Source organism: Barbus barbus (assembly GCF_936440315.1).
Source record: "Barbus barbus genome assembly, chromosome: 17".
NCBI lineage: Eukaryota > Metazoa > Chordata > Actinopteri > Cypriniformes > Cyprinidae > Barbus > Barbus barbus.
Window position 1 is genome coordinate 2,706,932 of NC_136745.1, and position 18,281 is coordinate 2,725,212.

The 18,281-nt window shown below is 38.1% G+C and overlaps 1 protein-coding gene across 3 annotated transcripts in view; it reads right to left on the reverse strand.

Annotated features, from left to right (window-relative positions):
- The window catches only part of LOC306883285 (transcriptional regulator ATRX-like), a 60,925-nt gene that overhangs the window by 21,355 nt on the left and 21,289 nt on the right, over positions 1 to 18,281 (reverse strand). For all 3 annotated transcript variants that reach the window (XM_079438442.1, XM_079438444.1, XM_079438443.1), the window contains exons 14-27: positions 15,521 to 15,620; positions 15,250 to 15,435; positions 14,649 to 14,790; positions 12,723 to 12,832; positions 12,500 to 12,646; positions 11,496 to 11,673; positions 10,402 to 10,539; positions 7,673 to 7,848; positions 7,476 to 7,593; positions 3,431 to 3,561; positions 2,204 to 2,298; positions 1,989 to 2,128; positions 493 to 643; positions 304 to 404 (exon numbers count right to left, since the gene is read on the reverse strand). In XM_079438442.1, the coding sequence (XP_079294568.1) occupies positions 304 to 404; positions 493 to 643; positions 1,989 to 2,128; positions 2,204 to 2,298; positions 3,431 to 3,561; positions 7,476 to 7,593; positions 7,673 to 7,848; positions 10,402 to 10,539; positions 11,496 to 11,673; positions 12,500 to 12,646; positions 12,723 to 12,832; positions 14,649 to 14,790; positions 15,250 to 15,435; positions 15,521 to 15,620 (1,913 nt within the window). The remainder of the gene's footprint in view (positions 1 to 303; positions 405 to 492; positions 644 to 1,988; positions 2,129 to 2,203; positions 2,299 to 3,430; positions 3,562 to 7,475; positions 7,594 to 7,672; positions 7,849 to 10,401; positions 10,540 to 11,495; positions 11,674 to 12,499; positions 12,647 to 12,722; positions 12,833 to 14,648; positions 14,791 to 15,249; positions 15,436 to 15,520; positions 15,621 to 18,281) is intronic.

Genomic DNA, 18,281 nt, shown 5'->3' on the forward strand with positions numbered 1-18,281 from the left:
GAGAAAACACAAAAATCTCCTAAAAAATACGTTGAGAAAACTTAAAAAAATCTGTGGAAGCTGGTTGCCTTTAAGTTTGCTCAACCTTTTTTTTTTTTTTTTTTATTTCATGCTGACGTAGTAAGAATTTAAAATGATGCACAATACAATGAATACAATATCCTGTTATAATTTGTAAGAGAATATATTAAGTATGAAAGTCACGCAGACTTTGAGTGGCAGAAATCTCTAGCACAGAAAATCTAACAGATTACAAAGCACCGTGATTAAGGCTGAGGAAAAACATTGTTAGAAGTGCCTGACCTTTGTAGGGCGAAAGCTTCCCTTCCTCTTTGGCTCTGCCTGCTAACTCCAGGAAATCTTCAATGAGGTCCAGAGAAATGAGAGACTGGCTGAACACCAACCTGAGCACACATGACCGTATGACACGGAAGACTATGAATTCTGAGCAGGAGGAAGAACTGTTTGCTACTCTGACAAAACTTAACTCACACTTTTTCTTCCACTTCTTCAGCCATGCGGAGGATCTCAAAAAGAAGCACCATTTTCCCAGAATGCTCCAGCACCTCAGAATCTGGCTCGGTCACAAACTCTTTGTACCAGTCAGGTGATGGGCTGCCAGGACTTGAGTTTGACACCCGAACTGAGGAAAACGTCACAGATACACACTGTTGTGGCCATATGTGAAGATGACGTGCAATGCAGGGATCTCAGATCCAATTTTTCAACAAAAAAGTTCTAGTGTCAGGTACAAAATCTACCAACATCATTATAATCAATAATAATAACAATAAAAAGTAAATATTTTTTAAAAACGTGAACTGTGTGTGAACTGGGGGAAGTCGTGGCCTAATGGTTAGAGAGTCGTAATCCAAAGGTTGTGGGTTCGAGTCTCGGGCCGGCAGGAATTGTAGGTGGGGGGAGTGAATGTCCAGCGCTCTCTCCACCCTCAATACCACGACTGAGGTGCCCTTGAGCAAGGCACCGAACCCCCAACTGTTCCCCGGGCGCTGCAGCATAAATGCCCACTGCTCCGGGTGTGTGTTCACGGTGTGTGTGTGTGTGTGTGTGTTCACTGCTGTGTGTGTGTGTGTGTGTGTTCACTGCTGTGTGTGTGCACGTTGGATGGGTTAAATGCAGAGCACGAATTCCGAGTATGGGTCACCCTACGTGGCCGTATGTCACTTCACTTCACTGTTATAAAACTAACAGTAAAAACGATCATCAGTATCGGCCAATGAACGTCTGTTGATAGGACATTCCACACAACAACGTAATCATTTACTCAACCTCAGAGTTTCTTTCTTCTGCTAAAAACAAAGAAATGTTGATAACCAAAAAGTAGCTGGACCCCAAAATACTATGGAAGTCAATGGCTACTGTCAACTGTTTAGTTACCAATAGGGCTGGGAAAATAAATCGATGCATCGCGAATTGAGAAATTATTCAGCATCGCTTATGAGATTTTCAGAATGAGTCACGATTCTTTCTGGAGTCGATTCTGAGCTTAGTTTTGAACAGCAGATGGCGCTGCACGCTTTAGATCCAGCCGTACTCTGCTCGTTTCCAAATCCTTACACACACTTGAGCCTAAAATAATCATTCATTAAATTAGAAAAGTTTGAAGTGAATTACAAGGGTGTTCACAGTGGGCTGTATTTACATTACTCTCGCGTAATAAAAGCATTCTGAGCCGAGGTGAAATTACAGACTCAGCCAAACGCACAAGCGCTCTTCAGTGCTCTTCTTCATCAGCATTTGAGTGTACGGATAAAAACTAGATTAGATCGCCATCTGCTGTTAAAATCTGAGCTCATTCCAGAGGACTCGCGATGCATTCGGAAGATCTGCATCGACTTATCGTCCAAGCCCTAGTTACAACATTCTTCAAAATATCTTCTTTCACACAGGTTTGGAACAACTTGAGGGTTGTTCCAATCTTAAGCTCCTATCTGAAGAGATGATTTAGTGCGTAAGCTCAGTCGTACCCTCTTCCACAGGCTCTGCTCTGTTGCGCCCCTCAGGGTTTCCTCCACGAGAGCTGGTGTTCCACTCCTTAATCACTTCCAGGTCATCACTGTCGGACTTGTCTGAGCTCTGCCCTTTCCCTTTGCCTCGTTTCTTCTTTCTGTACGGGGGTTTAGAGAACCAGATCAGTCATTATACAGGCAGCAAACAGGAAGAGTAAAGACTCAACACAAACCTTTTGGGCTTCTCATCTTCAGAGGTCAAACTCATGGAGGACTCCTCTGTCTCTGAGGCTATGAACTCCTCCATACTATCCTCGTCGAAGTATCCCTGTTAGTGTGAAGAGAAAAAAAACACAGTTAAGTTGCTGCTATACTAATCAGCAGTGTTAAAGCAATTGTTCAACCAAAAATGACAATTCTGTCATCATTTAATCAACCTTATCTCATTCCAAACCTCAAGACACAAATTAAGATATTTTGGTAACACTTTAGATTAGAGAACACATATTCACTCATAACTAAATAACTATTGCCTCAATAAACTTCCAATTTGCTGTTTTTATTAATAGTTAGTAAGGTAGTTTTTAAGTTTAGGTATTGGGTGGATTAAAGGATCTAGAATATAATGGTCATGCAAAATAAGGCATTAATATGTGCTTTATATGTACTATAAACAGTAAGTTAGTAATACACATCCTAATAAGCAGCTAGTTAATAGCAAGAATGGGTCTAAATTTAACTAAAGTGTTACCTCCACTGAAAGTCTAAGTAACCAAAATTTAAAACATCCAAAAGGGTCAAAAATGCATATAAATCCATATGAATTGAGCGGTTTAATGCAAGTCTCGTGAAGAGCTTAATATGATAAACAGATTTAATGTAGGCTTTTAAACACACATGAGCTAGAACAAACCTCAATGGTCCTCATGCATCACACGTGCACGCTTGAGCTTCTGTATTTGCCATGTGTGCATGTTTGTCAATCATTATTTAGATGAATAGATTAAGTTTTTATTTGCAAAAGCAACTGTCTCTTTTCAGATGGATTCGTTTAGGGCAGATTTATGACCATTTTGGTGACCTGGCATTTGAATAGTGGCACAGGGGTCTCATTAAAAATATCTGTATTTCTGAGGTTGACCAAAGTCTTCTGCATGGTGAAAAGATGACAGAATTTTCATGTTTGGGTGAACACTTTAAATGCTGCAAATCTAAGGGATTGTCTAGTTTTCTAAAGCTTAACATAATGAACTTGGGATAGATAATGTGAACCTGAGCACGTACAAAAGTGCTTCTTTGGCAAGTAAAGAACATCATTTGGCTGCCTAGTCATTTTTCTGGGTCTGGCGTCCTGCATGTGCACAGAAAGCGATGACTTCAGGGAAAGTTCCCCCTCAAGTAAATTCCCCCAGGGTTGTGTTTTCAGAGAAGTCCGCCGTCCGCTGTCTTTATTCCCTCACCTTGTTTTCTTTACTGATATAGTCCAGCTGGAGGCACCACGGATGGGTCCAGATTCTGCTGAGCATCTGGAAATCCTGGAAGAGTTTGGTCCCAGCGCGGCCTCTTCCACTCTCCAATGCAGAACCGACACCTGTTCAGAGGGAGACGTTTAGCGCCGCCGCTGGCACGGTTTCTATCCCAGCGTGCCAGAGCACGGCGCGGCGCACCGCAGCGCCCTAAATCCTGAATTCAGATTAGCCCAGAGGATTAACTGAGCAGGTAAACAAGCTCTTAGCGCTGTGAGAGGCTCACCCTGCCTGTTTTCACACTGATGCTTAGAAAAGCAATGCAACAAAATCCTCCACTCAAAAACCACAAAATAACATGCCTTTGCAAGAAAGGCTTTGCTACAAACATCTTAAAACTGCTGTGTGTCACTTTCACAGTTCACAGAGCAGATTTGCAAAACAAATGCCTGCTGTGTTCAAAAAGAAACACTAGGACACTGAATATTGCACAGGGCCTGAACCCTGTCTACTAGAGATATGCACGAGTACCAGGGCGACAGTGATAATCCATCATGAAAGCGATGATTGCGTGACTTGAATATAAATCTAATAACTCCGATTAGTTTTGGTGGCATTTTGTGTGTTATCCTGAGGTCTGATGGGTTACCATTAGAACAGTATGCCACCCAGACTAGAGGACTGAAGTGAAGCTATGGCTTGTAGTAATGACTGAAGTCCCTTTGATAATGAAAACACTGCAAGGCATGCAATATGCCAATCGGTCATAACATTATATTGAGAACGCTACTATAACACAATGTTGTAAATTCTTTGTGCTTTAGCTGTCTGTTTAAAGTCCCTAGAAGTCAAAAGTGTTTGCTGCTAGTATGATTATGCGAGTCTTAACTTTATCTATAAGCTAGTGTTTCGATATAATGACAAAATTTGCATTTATACGCATTCAAAATGTACAGCCTCTCTACCACCAATGTGGATCAACGATTTGTACATCAGCTTCTCACCAGATTTTAAGCTCAATCAAATGCTCTCAAGAACCTGAAGCATCCCTGCCCTTACACTAGACAAGACACTAAAGCTGCAACTGAAATTATACACACAATTCTGCATTTTGAAGCTCAATGGAGGAGAGCAAACATTGCAGTTAGACATCCTGTGCATTATAAAGAGCAATGATGAGCAGCAGCAATAACACCGGTGCCATGTTCTAGCACATATCAAGATTTTTATTTGTCACATACACAGTTATACAGAGCATAACCAGCAGTGAAATGTAGAAACATATTACACCTTTCCAAAATGTATTACTGAAAAAAGCATACATTTTTAGTAGTAAGACTACTTTTTTTTTTTTTTATATAAAACTGTGGTTGCCACAAGCTGTCAAATGCTGCATTGCTGGGCTGTAACACAAACTAAAAGCTAGCTGAATTAATAAAGGCACTTCAGTGGGAGTGTAAGTATATGAACTTCCATTCATATTCATGTAAATGTGTGAGACATGCTGCTTTCCAAAATTCAAGTTAAGTGAACTCTGACCTGTGAATTTATAACATGCGAAGACTTATGACCTATAGAAGATGTGACCTCTTAAATTAAAACTTTAAATCTGCAGGATTGCAGTTCAGTTAGAAAGCATATTTTATTACATGTTGAACATGCACAAAGTCTAGGTGATCGCAGCAATGCACAACATTAGTGGCTAATATTGTAGCATTTGTAGGAATGATATCCCTTTAAAAAGTTTATTTTTCAAAACTATCAATGTTATGGTCACACTTTGTATTAGGTGGCCTTAACTACTATGTACTTACATCAAAAAAAATAAGTACAATGTACTTATTGTGTTCATATTGTATCGCAAAACACTTCTGCTGCTATTGAGGTGGGATACAGGTGAAGTTAATTGGTTTCTGGGTAGGTTTAAGGGTGGGTTAAGGTCTTAAGGGATGGGTCAACGGTGTAATTATAAAAGTAATTACATTACAGATGTATTTCAAAAAATAAATATTTTTTAAATATTTTTTAAAGTACAATGTAAAAACATGTACACAATAAGTGCATTGTACCAAATTATTAATTGAAATATAAGTACATAGTAGTTAAGGCCACCTAATATAAAGTGGGACCAATGTTATTTTCCTCATACTTACACATCCTAATACCAAGTATAAACAGGGACAGAGAACAATCATCGCTGCATACAAGGCTGGGATAGTATTTGAAGAAAAAAAAAAAAAAAGAAAGTCAGAGCAGCTTTAACACACCATCTAAAACACCAAATGCGAGTTCACCTCAATGCAGCATGAAATTGGATCAGGGTTTGGGGAAAGCAGGCCACCAGGACAAAAGCGCAAGCATTAAGGTGGTCTCTGGGGGTCTGCAGTCACAGCCACAACAGCAGCGCAGCAGCATAGCAGCAGGCTCAGAGGAAAGCCGGCCTAATGAGCCTCTGGCTGGGAAATTCTCCCAAAGCTCTTCATTAGATAAGGACGTGGGAATTGGTTCATATCGGCCCGCGTCCTGGTGCCAGCTGCCGTTCTTCCTCTCCCAGCTGCGGAGCTGCTTCAGAACAATCACAGCCTGAGCTAGAACACCGCTAAACCACTTAATTGAAAAAATGAGAGCTGGGGGTGAAGACTGGTTTCACCTCAGGAGACTCTAATCTCCAAACTACTATTTCAAGGTTTAAGCTGAGAGACTGCATGACGTGAATCGCGTATTTGACAATTAAAACTCAACATGACAAAGCATTTAACTTCATATTCAGTTTCACTCAGGAATATTTTACATTAAGCAAAAAATAGAAGGATTTTAATCAAAACTTTTTTTTCTCACAGTTCACAAGGCCTGTGTTATGTCTATTTGCCCTGTTAAATCCAGAGACATACACTGGTGGACAAAATGATTAGAGCACTAGTATTTTCAGCAGCTAAAATGGTTTTAAGCCAGTTATTTGTATCTTTTGCTGTAGTGTCAGTAGAAAATATCAGTTTACATTTCCAAACATTCATTTTGCCATTAATTGTAATAACCCAGTGAGATTTTTGTCTGACAACAGCCGGTGCTCCACACAGAGATCTGATCTGATCATCATCCACTCTGTCTGGAGTGACATGAAGAAACAACAAACTGACACAGACTAAATCAGAAGAGCTGTGTCTCCAAGACGCTTCAAGATACCTCCTGCAAAGCTCCTGAGAAACTCAAGTGCACAGAGGACAAAAGCTGCTTTAAACACAAACGATGCTCACAACAAATGATGATTTAATTTAGTTAATAGAAGTTCTATTTATGACATTATTTTTGACAGCCTCCTCATTTTACAGAATGTTTACACCAGTGCCTAAAACTGTTAACAGCACTGTAGCTTTGCAGGAGGTCTCTTGAAGCGTCTTGGAGACACAGCTCTTCTGGATTGAGTCTGTCTCAGTTTCTTCTGTTTCTTCAGCTCATTCCAGACAGACTGATGATGATCAGATCAGATCTCTGTGTCGAGCACTAAAATCTCACTGGATTATTGTCCCCACCTGAGAAGAGACGATGCCTCAGACAACATACAAAACTACCAACTTTTGCTATATGTTTGATCGCAACATATAATCATTGCTGTTAATAGTGTTCACCGTCTGTTTGATTGCATGACATTAACTAACTGCTTCATTTTTACCGTACATTTCTGCCATAAGGACATCACCACTGATAAACTGCTACTAAATATAATAGATACTTAAATTTTCTGAAAAATTTAATCTTTTGCATCGTGAAAAAATAAACAAATAACCTTGAATTGGATTATTGCAATTAATGACAAAATGAATGTTTGGAAATGTAAACTGATATTTCCTACTGACACACTACAGCAAAAGATACAAATAACTGATTTAAAACCATTTTTAGCTGCTGAAAACACTATTGTTGTAATCATTTTGGCCACCACTGTATTTTATGAAAATAATTAGGAAAACATTAGATTTCAAGCCATCTTTAACAGAGCAAATGTGAAATAAACTGAAGGGAATATAACGTGGAGTCGTACCTGTGAAGTGATCCAGGTAGTACCGGTAAAGCTTGCACTGAATGGGTGTTAACCGTATCGCTAGCACATACTCGTGTTTTGGTGGCAGGAACTTTGTAAGAGCAGAATAGTCTCTTCTCTGTGGAAGACAACCAGTTTTACAAGTCTGTTCATCATAAACTAGCTCTGAATGCACCGGCTGTGGTGTTTTGTCTTACTTGGACGCATCCTGCCAGCATCTCGTAGAGGATGTGTGCGCGTTTCTTCATGACTCGGACATCAGTGAGCGTGGAGTCGGCGCACTGGCCGTTCTGGATGGGGTTGATGAAGCGGTTTCTGAACTCCTTCACTGATCCCAGCAGGTTCTCCTTGATGAAGGTCACCATACAGTGATCTGAGGGGAGAAAATGACACGTTCACTCCCAGAAATGATTCTCGTCATAATTCAAGTGTTTAAAGATGCCTTTCCACATTCAGAATGACGTACTTTCCTCCTCAGTGGCACAAGCATTAACTAATCATAGATTACCTGAAGCATAATGCACACACAATACTCCAGATCTGATAGAAATCTGACTCGACTAGCTGCAGTGCAGTTTCTGGGAGTCAAGAGGCACAGAATATTTAGAGCCAGTTAGAGGTTCAGTTTATAAACTAATGATGTTTTTTTTTCAAGATTATGGCATTGGCTGATAATTTTTTTTTTTTTACTGCCTACTCCACTCTCAAGTTGCAGGCCAATCATCTTAAATCTAATTAATTACATTCATTGTGTTGATTAATTCATCAAATTATTTTCAAACTACATTTGGCTGTGAAAATACCCCCAAAAGATTAGCATATTGACCCGAATATAAGATGACCCCGATTATAAGACGACCCCCCCCCTTTTTCCAGATGTACCTTTTGGAAAAAGGCTTTTTGAAAGCCAAATCTTGTTTTTTTTTCTCTCTGTAAAACACATTTTCATATTGCATCTTGTTTTGAAAGTATGGTAAATACTAGTAAAATGTACCAACAATGATATTTAAAAATATACACACTTTTTGATATACCATAGAAATAACAGGTAGCCCATCTGAATTATATAATATTTAGGCTATCCATCTCATACAGTAGTAGCCTACCAAAATTGTATTAACAGTAGAAGTGAAATCTTACTGTAGTCTTCAAATCTGGGTACTGTTTTATGTTTAAAATCACTTACAGAGGAAGTTTGGTCCCATCAGGCTAACATTTCTTTTTCTTTTGTTTTCACTCGCAATCTTTACAACACACATTACATTAAATATTTCATAGCACACTCGTTTTATGCGTGTTTGACGCCACCTATTGTTGTGGGTGTTTAATCGACATGTCAAAGTCTAGACCAGGGGTTGAAATATGACCAATGTGACCAATGGTTGAAATATTTTGCCACTAGATGGCGGGCCAGAACATAGTCAATGGATAATTTAAGAAATTCATTGATGAAAAATGTAACTAGAATTGCCTGACAGACTGTTACAGTGTCTTTTGTAACTGTGAGCTGTTACTCTGTGACAAATCCTGTAGTAGGACAGTCATTAACAAAATGGCACATTTGTGTGGCGGTGACAGGCAGAGTAGGGCATGTGAGCGGAGTGGAGCGAGGACAGTTTCCCTCAGCACTCCAGGCATTTAATAACGCCGCTCCGGGTTCACTGCAATCAGAAACAATCTAAAGTATTTCAGTATCACAGTTCTGTTCATAGGCCTATATTAAAAAATAAAAGATCGTTTCAACGTGGCTTATTGGAACACTAGTGTGCAAACTTTTTTTCCTACCACATGGCAAGCTAATTACATGGTTGTCAGCATTACAAAAGCAATAACTGCTGCTTTTTGCAGTGCAATTTATTTTTTTGTGATGAAAATAGTACGTTTTCATCAGTTATTTTACATGCAGATCGATGCATTTCTTACAGATTTCTGCTCATTCGAAATCAGATACAGATGAAAGATTACATTTGTTTGAATGCATTATTGAGAGAGCGATTGCGTGTGAATAAGTGTTGTAGTAGTTGTTTAAATCATGCTTTCAGCTCAAAATATTCAGCGTCTAGAAGGAACAAACTAATTCCTTGAAACTGTTATAACTTCCCGCTCATGTCGATTGCCGTCATTCACATTCTTTCTGATTTGAGTGATCCTTCTCTATCAAGTTAGCTAAATATTTTAAACTTGTGAATTCTTGTTAAATATGCAGTTATATTACGGGTCGTTGGCATGAATTATACTCATGATGGAGCGAGTGAAAACCACGATGCTCCGACTTTTAAAAAAATCCGCTCCTTGCTCCATTCAAAATCACACCGCTCCACTGGCGCTCCGCTCACATAGCCTACTCTGGTTGAGAGTAGGCTAACTGTTGCGGTCATGACGGATCTATTTCAGAACCAGCCGCTATCAAAATAATCTGGCTGCGGGCGTGGGCCAGATATTATTGCTGGCGGGCCACTTTTGGTCTAGACCCTGAATATAAGACGAGAGCAAAAACTGAGCATGTTATATTGAGCAAAAATATTGTTTTTAAAATATAACACCATATCAACTTCATATTTACTGAACTTGTTGATTCCTCTCTGCTTCTCATGTGATATCGCTTATATAAATATGAGACAAATACTCAGACAGGAGCATTTTTGCCCAAGTATCTTGAAATATAGGGCATAACTGCATTTATAGAGTTGTTGCACTGCATCATATCAAAGTCCCTTTCTATAGTCTTTGATCAGATTTATCAACTGTATGAAATCTAAGATGACGTACAGGTCTGGGGGCGGGGCCAGTGCATTAACTGCGTTAAAATATTTTAATTGTGTTTTTAATATAACTAATTAAGTTAACAAGTTAAACGGACAGCCCTAATAAACACATGCATGAATAAAAACCATATTGGTCAAGCAGTAGCAGTAACATCGCTCACACTCGATCAGGTTGTTCTGCAGTGGAGTTCCTGTCAGCACCACTCGCCGACGAGTCCTGATGGAGTTCATGGCTTTGGAGACCGCAGACGCTTCGTTCTTCAGTATGTGACCCTCGTCACAGATGACAAAATCCGGACCTGCACATCAAAACCTCATCCATTCAGTTCATGTCCATCATCAGTACTGATATGCAGCGCTCCCATACATTCTGATCAACACATAGATTTCTGGAATTCCTTCATAAAGAACATTTTCTAGTAAATTAAACATTTTTCTGTTCAAAAATGTATATTTACTAGTGCTGTCAAACGATTAAATCACATCCAAAATAAGTTTTTGTTTACTTAATGTGTATATTTATTTATTATGTATATACAAATACAAACAGATGCATGTATATATTTAAGACAAATATGTTGTGTTGGTAACACTTTACAATAAGGTGTCATTTGTTAACATTAGTTGATGTATTAATTAACATGAACAATGAACACTACATTTATTACACTATTAATAATTAATAAATGTTAATAAAAATACAGTCGTTCATTGTTTGTTCATGTTAGGTCACAGTGCATTAACCAATGTTAACAAACAAAACTTGTAATTTTAATAATGCATTAGTAAATGCTGAAATTAACTAAGATTAATAAATGCTGTTGAAGTATGGTTCATTCTTAGTTCATGTTAACTAATGAACCTTATTGTAAAGTGTTACCGTTATGTTTATATATTAAATATACTTATATATAATATAAAAGAATATAAACATATAAATGTATAAACATGTAAATATTTTCAATATATATACTGTATGTATGTGTATTTATATATAAATAATATATATTCACAGTACACACACACACATATATATTATGTTAACAAAAACATTAATTTTGTATGTGATTAACTGTTTGACAGCACTTACATTTACCAAAACATTAATAAAATAAAATCAATCATGAGTTGTCCATGACTGTTTTACGGATTTCAGTAGACTGGAAATCACAATCTAAACATTTTTCCCAGCTGATATTTCCAGGTTTTTCATAATCACGTGAGCAGAAGCGATTTGCTAATGCAGTAACTTCACCTGGATCCACCAGAGTTTTCTGAAAGGTTTCTTTCAGCTTCTTGCTCTTGATGTTTCGTCCTTGCGTGAGGTTGCGGTACATCTCGTAGCCTATGATCATGACGCCGCCATCTTCCTGCCAGCGCTGTAAAGCGTACGCCCTCTCCTGAGGCCTCTTGACTGTGGCCAGCTCGGTCACCTGAAACACAAGCGAAAACACACCGACATGCAGTGATTCCAACTCAAAAGGAATGTGCTCCTGTGAATTTTTATTTTTTATATTCAACAAATATGTGACCCTGGAGCACAAAAGCAGTCTTAAGTCGCAGGGGTATATGTATAGCAATAGCCAAAAATACATGGTATGGGTCAAAATGATAGATTTTTCTTTTATGCCAAAAAATCATTAGGATATTAAGTAAAGATCATGTTCCATGAAGATATTTAGAAAATTTCCTACCGTAAATATCTCAAAACTTCATTTTTGATTAGTAATATGCATTGCTAAGAACTTCATTTGAACAACTTTAAAGGAGATTTTCTCCAATATTTTGATTTTTTTGCTCCCTCAGATTCCAGATTTTCAAATAGTTGTATCTCAGACAAATATTGTCCTATCCTAACAAACCATACATCAATGGGAAGATTATATATTCAGCTTTTAGATGACGTTTAAAATTGAATTTGAAAAAAATTGACCCCTTATGACTGGTTTTGTGGTCCAGGGTCACATATGTATTAAGAGGAAAGCACCAAAACTTGCATTTGTTAAACAGGCTTAATTTATAATTACATTAGGAATGTGCACATGATGCACTAATGAATGATAATGCCACAGTATGCAAGTATCCCCCATTTTACTTCTCTGAAGTACACATGCAATAATAGTCACGTCAAAATAAATGTGTCTTTATTTGTAATATTCCTGATGCAATACTTAAACAGTTTCAAATGCACCCTTGTGAATAATTAATGATGGTAATGAGCAATGGGAAGATCTACGTGATGCAATACCAAAACTCTACCTCTAAACTCTCCTCGTCCGTCAGGCCTTCCTGCCACTTCTCAAACTCATTGAGCCAGTTGAGCACAGTGTTGAGAGGACACACCACCAGAGCTGTGCTGAAGTCCATCTTCTCACACAGCAGCAAAGTGTGGAGAAACGTCACCACCTGCAGGACGACAAGAGAACAGTCAAACACTATCCAGCTACAACAATCACAAAACAGTTCATTCTTTCACAGTTACCTGGAGAGTTTTTCCCAGCCCCATGCAGTGGGCCAGAATACAGCCGGAGCCAGCAGACTTCTCCACCTTCTTCACTGACTCACAGCAGCAGTCCCACATGAACTGCACACCTGCAAACACAAGAAAAAAACACACAAAACCATCACTCAGTGCGCGTGTTTTTAACATGCGTCCTCCATTTATAGAAGGACATAGTTATGATGACCTAAATAAATGCATGAAACATGAGAAAGACAAAAATCAGAAACATCCATTTCTGGGCAAAAGATTCATTAAGATTTGTTTAGATTTATTCAGTGACAGTTTGATGTTTTCTATTTTTGGCCCATGTAGCCTTAAGCCCTATTTGGACGGGACTAGTTTGCTAAACTACGTTTGAGTTTCGATTCTGATCACCTGACATCTGTGATGTTCATGTACCAATTCAGTCGGGACTAACGTCTCCGTGTTTATTACAGAGGTGGGAGGGTCTGTTTTGTACATCTAGGCGTGGAAGAGATCACCCGTTCTGTATGCGTGCATTGCGTATGGTCATCGGGTTAATTACCATAGTATAACCACAGTTATACTACAAATACCATGCTGAAGCTATATGGCTAGTATAGCAACACCTTGGTTAATGTGTGTTTTACTTTAGTTTAACTATTAAATATTTTTTTATTTGTAGTAAAACCATGTTTAATTTTGGTAAAGGTACATATGTAATTGAGTGCAGAAATTAGGGCGAATAATCTTACCCGACCCTGATATTACAGTAGCCAGTCTTAATAGTTTACATGATCTGGATCTTGATTTTATTATTTTTTTTTTTTTTTCCATTTCTTTGCCGGGAGGCAAACATATATAAAAAGTGTAAATAGCATATTTTCTTAGTGATTTATACTATTTACACTAAGCGCAAATAGCAATGGATTATATTTACACTGTTAAAATAGCAAGATTTTCTGCTATTTATACTACTTATTGCAAATAGTGGCAATTATCTGCACCTCTGTATTGTAGTACATTATAAAACAGTATGGAATAACGTATTGAGTGTAAATTATAATTTTAATTCAAATTATTAAATGGATGCCACATTATTGGGACAAAGCCCTCCCTACACCTACCCTATACTTTATTTTCAACTTTGATTATTTCTTTCATTTTTATTGAAAATAAATGGTGTTTCGATGCGATATGAGATTTGAAAAGGGAGAAAAAAAGTTCGGCAAAAGGCGGGATCGAACTCTGGTCGATCGTGTCAAAAAGCACACGCCTTACCATCTACGCCACTGAAATGAATGCTGAATTAGCATGTTTTTTTTTTTACTAACCCAATCACACGTCGGTGTAAATAGACACTCCGACATAAAAAAAAAAAAGGAGCACGGTAAGAGTGTCTACGGTAATTCACGTTGGCCAAAACACACAAGGAAATGCGTTGGGAACAAAAATATTGTCGGCAAACACAGACATTCGCATTTGGATGGGATTAGTTTTCTCAGACGATCACTGACTTTGCCGAAAGACACAGACATGGCAGATTCGGATGGGATTAAAATGGCAAAACAATTGCAAGTATGTCTATGAAACACAAATTTCTATAATCACCCCCCTGTAAAACTAGTCCCGTCCTAATAAGGCTTAGTTACATTAGCAAGAAAAGCAGATTTAAAGGTTATTTTTTCTGAAAGATTACACAAAACAAAATATAAATGATAGACCATGAACATTTAATTAGAACGAAATGGGGCCAATTTTAATTTGATGATGACTTTATACATCGATTTACTTCAGGCAACCCTTTTCAGTGACATACTATCAGCCAGAAATACTAAACTGCTCTTTCCACAGCATTAAATAAAAAATAAATGTCACGCATAATTGTTTTTCTGGAACTGGAATAAAAGCAAGTCCTATAACGAGTGGCGACTGCAGACTCACCGTCCACCTGATGGGGTTTGAGTTTGGTCACCAGGTTCCTGTGAACCTGCACTAAGGGCTCCTTGGTCTCCTCGTCCTCATCCAGCACCAGCTTTGTGGTGATGGGACACGCGACCTGCGATGACTCCTCCACCACAATAGTCTGAAACCAAAGAGTACCAGCTTTGAGTTTCCCTACAAAATGACTTACTGTTTCTGACGAGAGAATTCGGCAGAAAGAGGTATTCAGTCAGTGAGCTAGTGAAGAAAACACCGGCATTATAGCGATGCCACCTCTGATTGGTCACTGCATTCATACGCTCAACAGAATGGTGTGTGATTTGTTATAATGTGCAGTGCTGTAAAAACGCATCTGTCTCTGGCTCAGCGCCAGCCAGCGAACACAGATTTGAATTTAGCAGCTGATATGATGCACTGAACGCTCTAATTACGCCGTGTTATTGTATTAAATATAGAAAATATGAATCTGCTATTTTTTGTCTTTTGGAAGTTGCATTCAAAATGCACTTGGCTCACAAATCTCACTTTGAATGGGCATGACGCCTCTGATGACAAATAATACAGCAGAACAGTTTCGCTACGCTGAGCCCTAAATATCTACCTCTCGTAGTTTTAGCCTCAACCGCTCCCTCTCAGCAATGCGTTTCCTCCTCTCCTCTTCCTCCTTCAGCGCATCCCGGGTCTCTGTCCGCAGATTGTCATCTTTAATGATCTTGCGGATCTTCTTGCGATTTTTGGGCGTTCCTTTCTCATCTCCTTCATCCTCTCCATCCTCTTCCTCTCCGCTCTGCAGAGCAGAAAAACCAAGCACACTTCACATGAGACACCGATGGTTTGTGTGTTTATTGTGCTGAAACAGATCAGTACTGTACCTTGCCACTGGACGAGGAGTCTTGAACCTTAATGCGACGTCGTTTCTTCTTCTCTTTCTTGTAACTTCTCTCACGGTCCTTGGAAGCTTTATTAGACGACCTGCAAGTGTTACCACAGCTTCTTTCATAAGTTTCGTTTCCCCATTTAGGAGTAATTCATCCATTGTAAAAATGTATTAATAAACCATGATCATTAATAATTAGGGCTGGGTTTTGAACCAAATTTCACAATTCGATTCTCATTCACAAGCTTGCGATTTGATTCGATCAATACCGATTATTTTGGATCTTTATCAGGTACATTACATTTCAAATATTCAAGAAAAAAAAACTCAACTAATGCGGTTCATGAGTCAGTTGGTACTACATTCCTATAACACTGAAGGTTAAAGTTAACAGATTCGTATGCTTTACAACTGCTTAAATTACACTTAACCCTTTCCCCACCAGCGTTTTTGAAAAAAGTTGCCAGCCACTGCCAGCATTTTTAAGGATTTTCACTAAATTTTCATGGCCCCCAGAATATTTTGTATGAATATCTGAATATAAAAACGGCTTTCCAAAGTAGAGGGATTCCACCAGCACTCCCAAAGCTTGCACAGGCCTTTGCCACCTTCTGGATCCACTCAGAAACATTAGGCAGTTTTCATTCATATGCTGTTTATTGTTGATGATCCAATATTTTACATATGAGATCGCTCGTTTCTGCGTCTTCCTGGTCTGTGTTTTTGATGGACACATTCAAGACTCATTCAGGAGATACGAAAGAGCGCCCCCTAGCGTATAACCGCAAGAATTTGAATCTTGGGATTTAATAAATCGCTAGTTTCATAAAAATGAGAATCGATTAAAGTCGAGAAATCAATATTATAATCCATAATCTCTAATAATGAAGCAGAAAAAGTCTCTTCTGCTTACCAAGGCTGCACTTATTTGATCAAAAATATAGTAAAAACAGTAATATTGTAAAATAGTATTACAATTTATAATAACTGCATTCTTTTGTATATATCTTAAGATGTAATTTATTTCTGTGACTTAAACTTTATTCAGTATCAGAATTTTCAGTATCATTAGTCCAAATCATTCTATGCTGATTTGCTGCTCAAGAAACACTTCTGGTTATTAATGTTTAAAACAGTTGTGCGGCACAATATTGTTTGCTGAAACCATTATACATATTTTTTTTATTTTAGGATTCTGTAATGAACAAAGTTCAAAAGCACAGTGTTTATTTGAAATATAAATATTTTGTAACACTTTTATTGTCACTGAGTCCTTGCTAAATTAATTTATAAAAACAAAAACACTGCATTTGTGAGTTCTACAGGGGTCTTGATGGAAATATGTCATTACAATTTCAGGTGCACACTGATGAGGTGATTATACCAGAGATGGGCACTCGAGTCGCATTTTTATAGACTTCAGACTTGACTCAGACTCGACCTGAAATGACTCCAGACTTGACTCGAGGAAAAGGGCTCGTGAATATTTTAAAAGCAACTCGAGTCTTTTATCCGTAAATACTTGCTTAAAAACCGATATTCAAAAGGCGGGCCGCGTCCGCACCCCGGCATCCATCCAGACTGCACCATTTTTAAGTGAGCAGTGCATCAAAACAGCGGAGCGGATCACACAAGCGCTCGGGCTCGTTTGTGGCAAGTATCTTTCAGCTCTATATCTTTTTCTTACTATTTATCTATCTATAACCTATGACTCTGACTGGTCAAACCAGATGTGAAAAGACGTTTCTGATCTACATTTAGCATTAATAATCTGTAAGAACATTTCACAAGAATCATGTAATTATAATTGTTGTTAGATGGCTAGTATAGAACTTAAACTTTGAAACTGCTAGATATCTTTCTTTTCTGGTCAAGATGAGAACGTGTTGATTATTGCAGCTACATTGTTATTAGTAGATAATGCTTTTAAGAAAAATATTAAAATAGTATAGATTTAAGGAGGAAATCGCTGAACAGTATTTTTTCTGTCACATGGCTTTGCATGTTTCTAAATGTATGAATACATGTAAAAAAGTAATTTTTTATTTTATTTTTTTTGTCAGGACCTCTGCTTGGAAGAAAATATAGAGGCCGCACCTCTTGGAACTTTAATTGAATACCCCTGACTTATATAGTTTATTTGTAAAATCTGTGTCACAGGCTATTTCCTCTTGTGTCATAGTAGATCAGACTCTTTTTACAGAAAAACAGTTTTGAACATGGTAATGGATTAAAACATAAGTAACAGGCTGGATGTATATTAACCTTACATCTTAAAGGGATAGTTCACCCAAAAATGAAAATTGTGTCATCATTTAATCATCCTCAAGTAGTTCCAGACGTGTATGAATGTGTTTGTTCTGCTGAACACAAAGGAAGATATTCTGAAGAATGTAGGAAACAGAGCAGTTCTGGGCCACCATTGACTTCCATAGTATTTTTTTTCCTACTATGGAAGTCAACGGTGCCCCAAAACAGCCTGGTTACAAACTTTCTTCAAAATATCTTCCTTTGTGTTCAGCAGAACAAAGACTTTCGTACAGGTTTGGAACTACTTGAGGGTGAGTAAAGTAAGACGAGACTATTGTCATTTTTGGGTGAACTATCCCTTTAAGAGTTCAACTCGCATCTCATAACCTTGCTTTTCCCATTCCACAGCCATATCTGGTGTTTTCCAACACAAAAAAACATTGTGTGTGAATAGGTTTTAGGATTCGTGATATGTGGGAGCAGGTTATCAGGCGTGCCGCCATTTG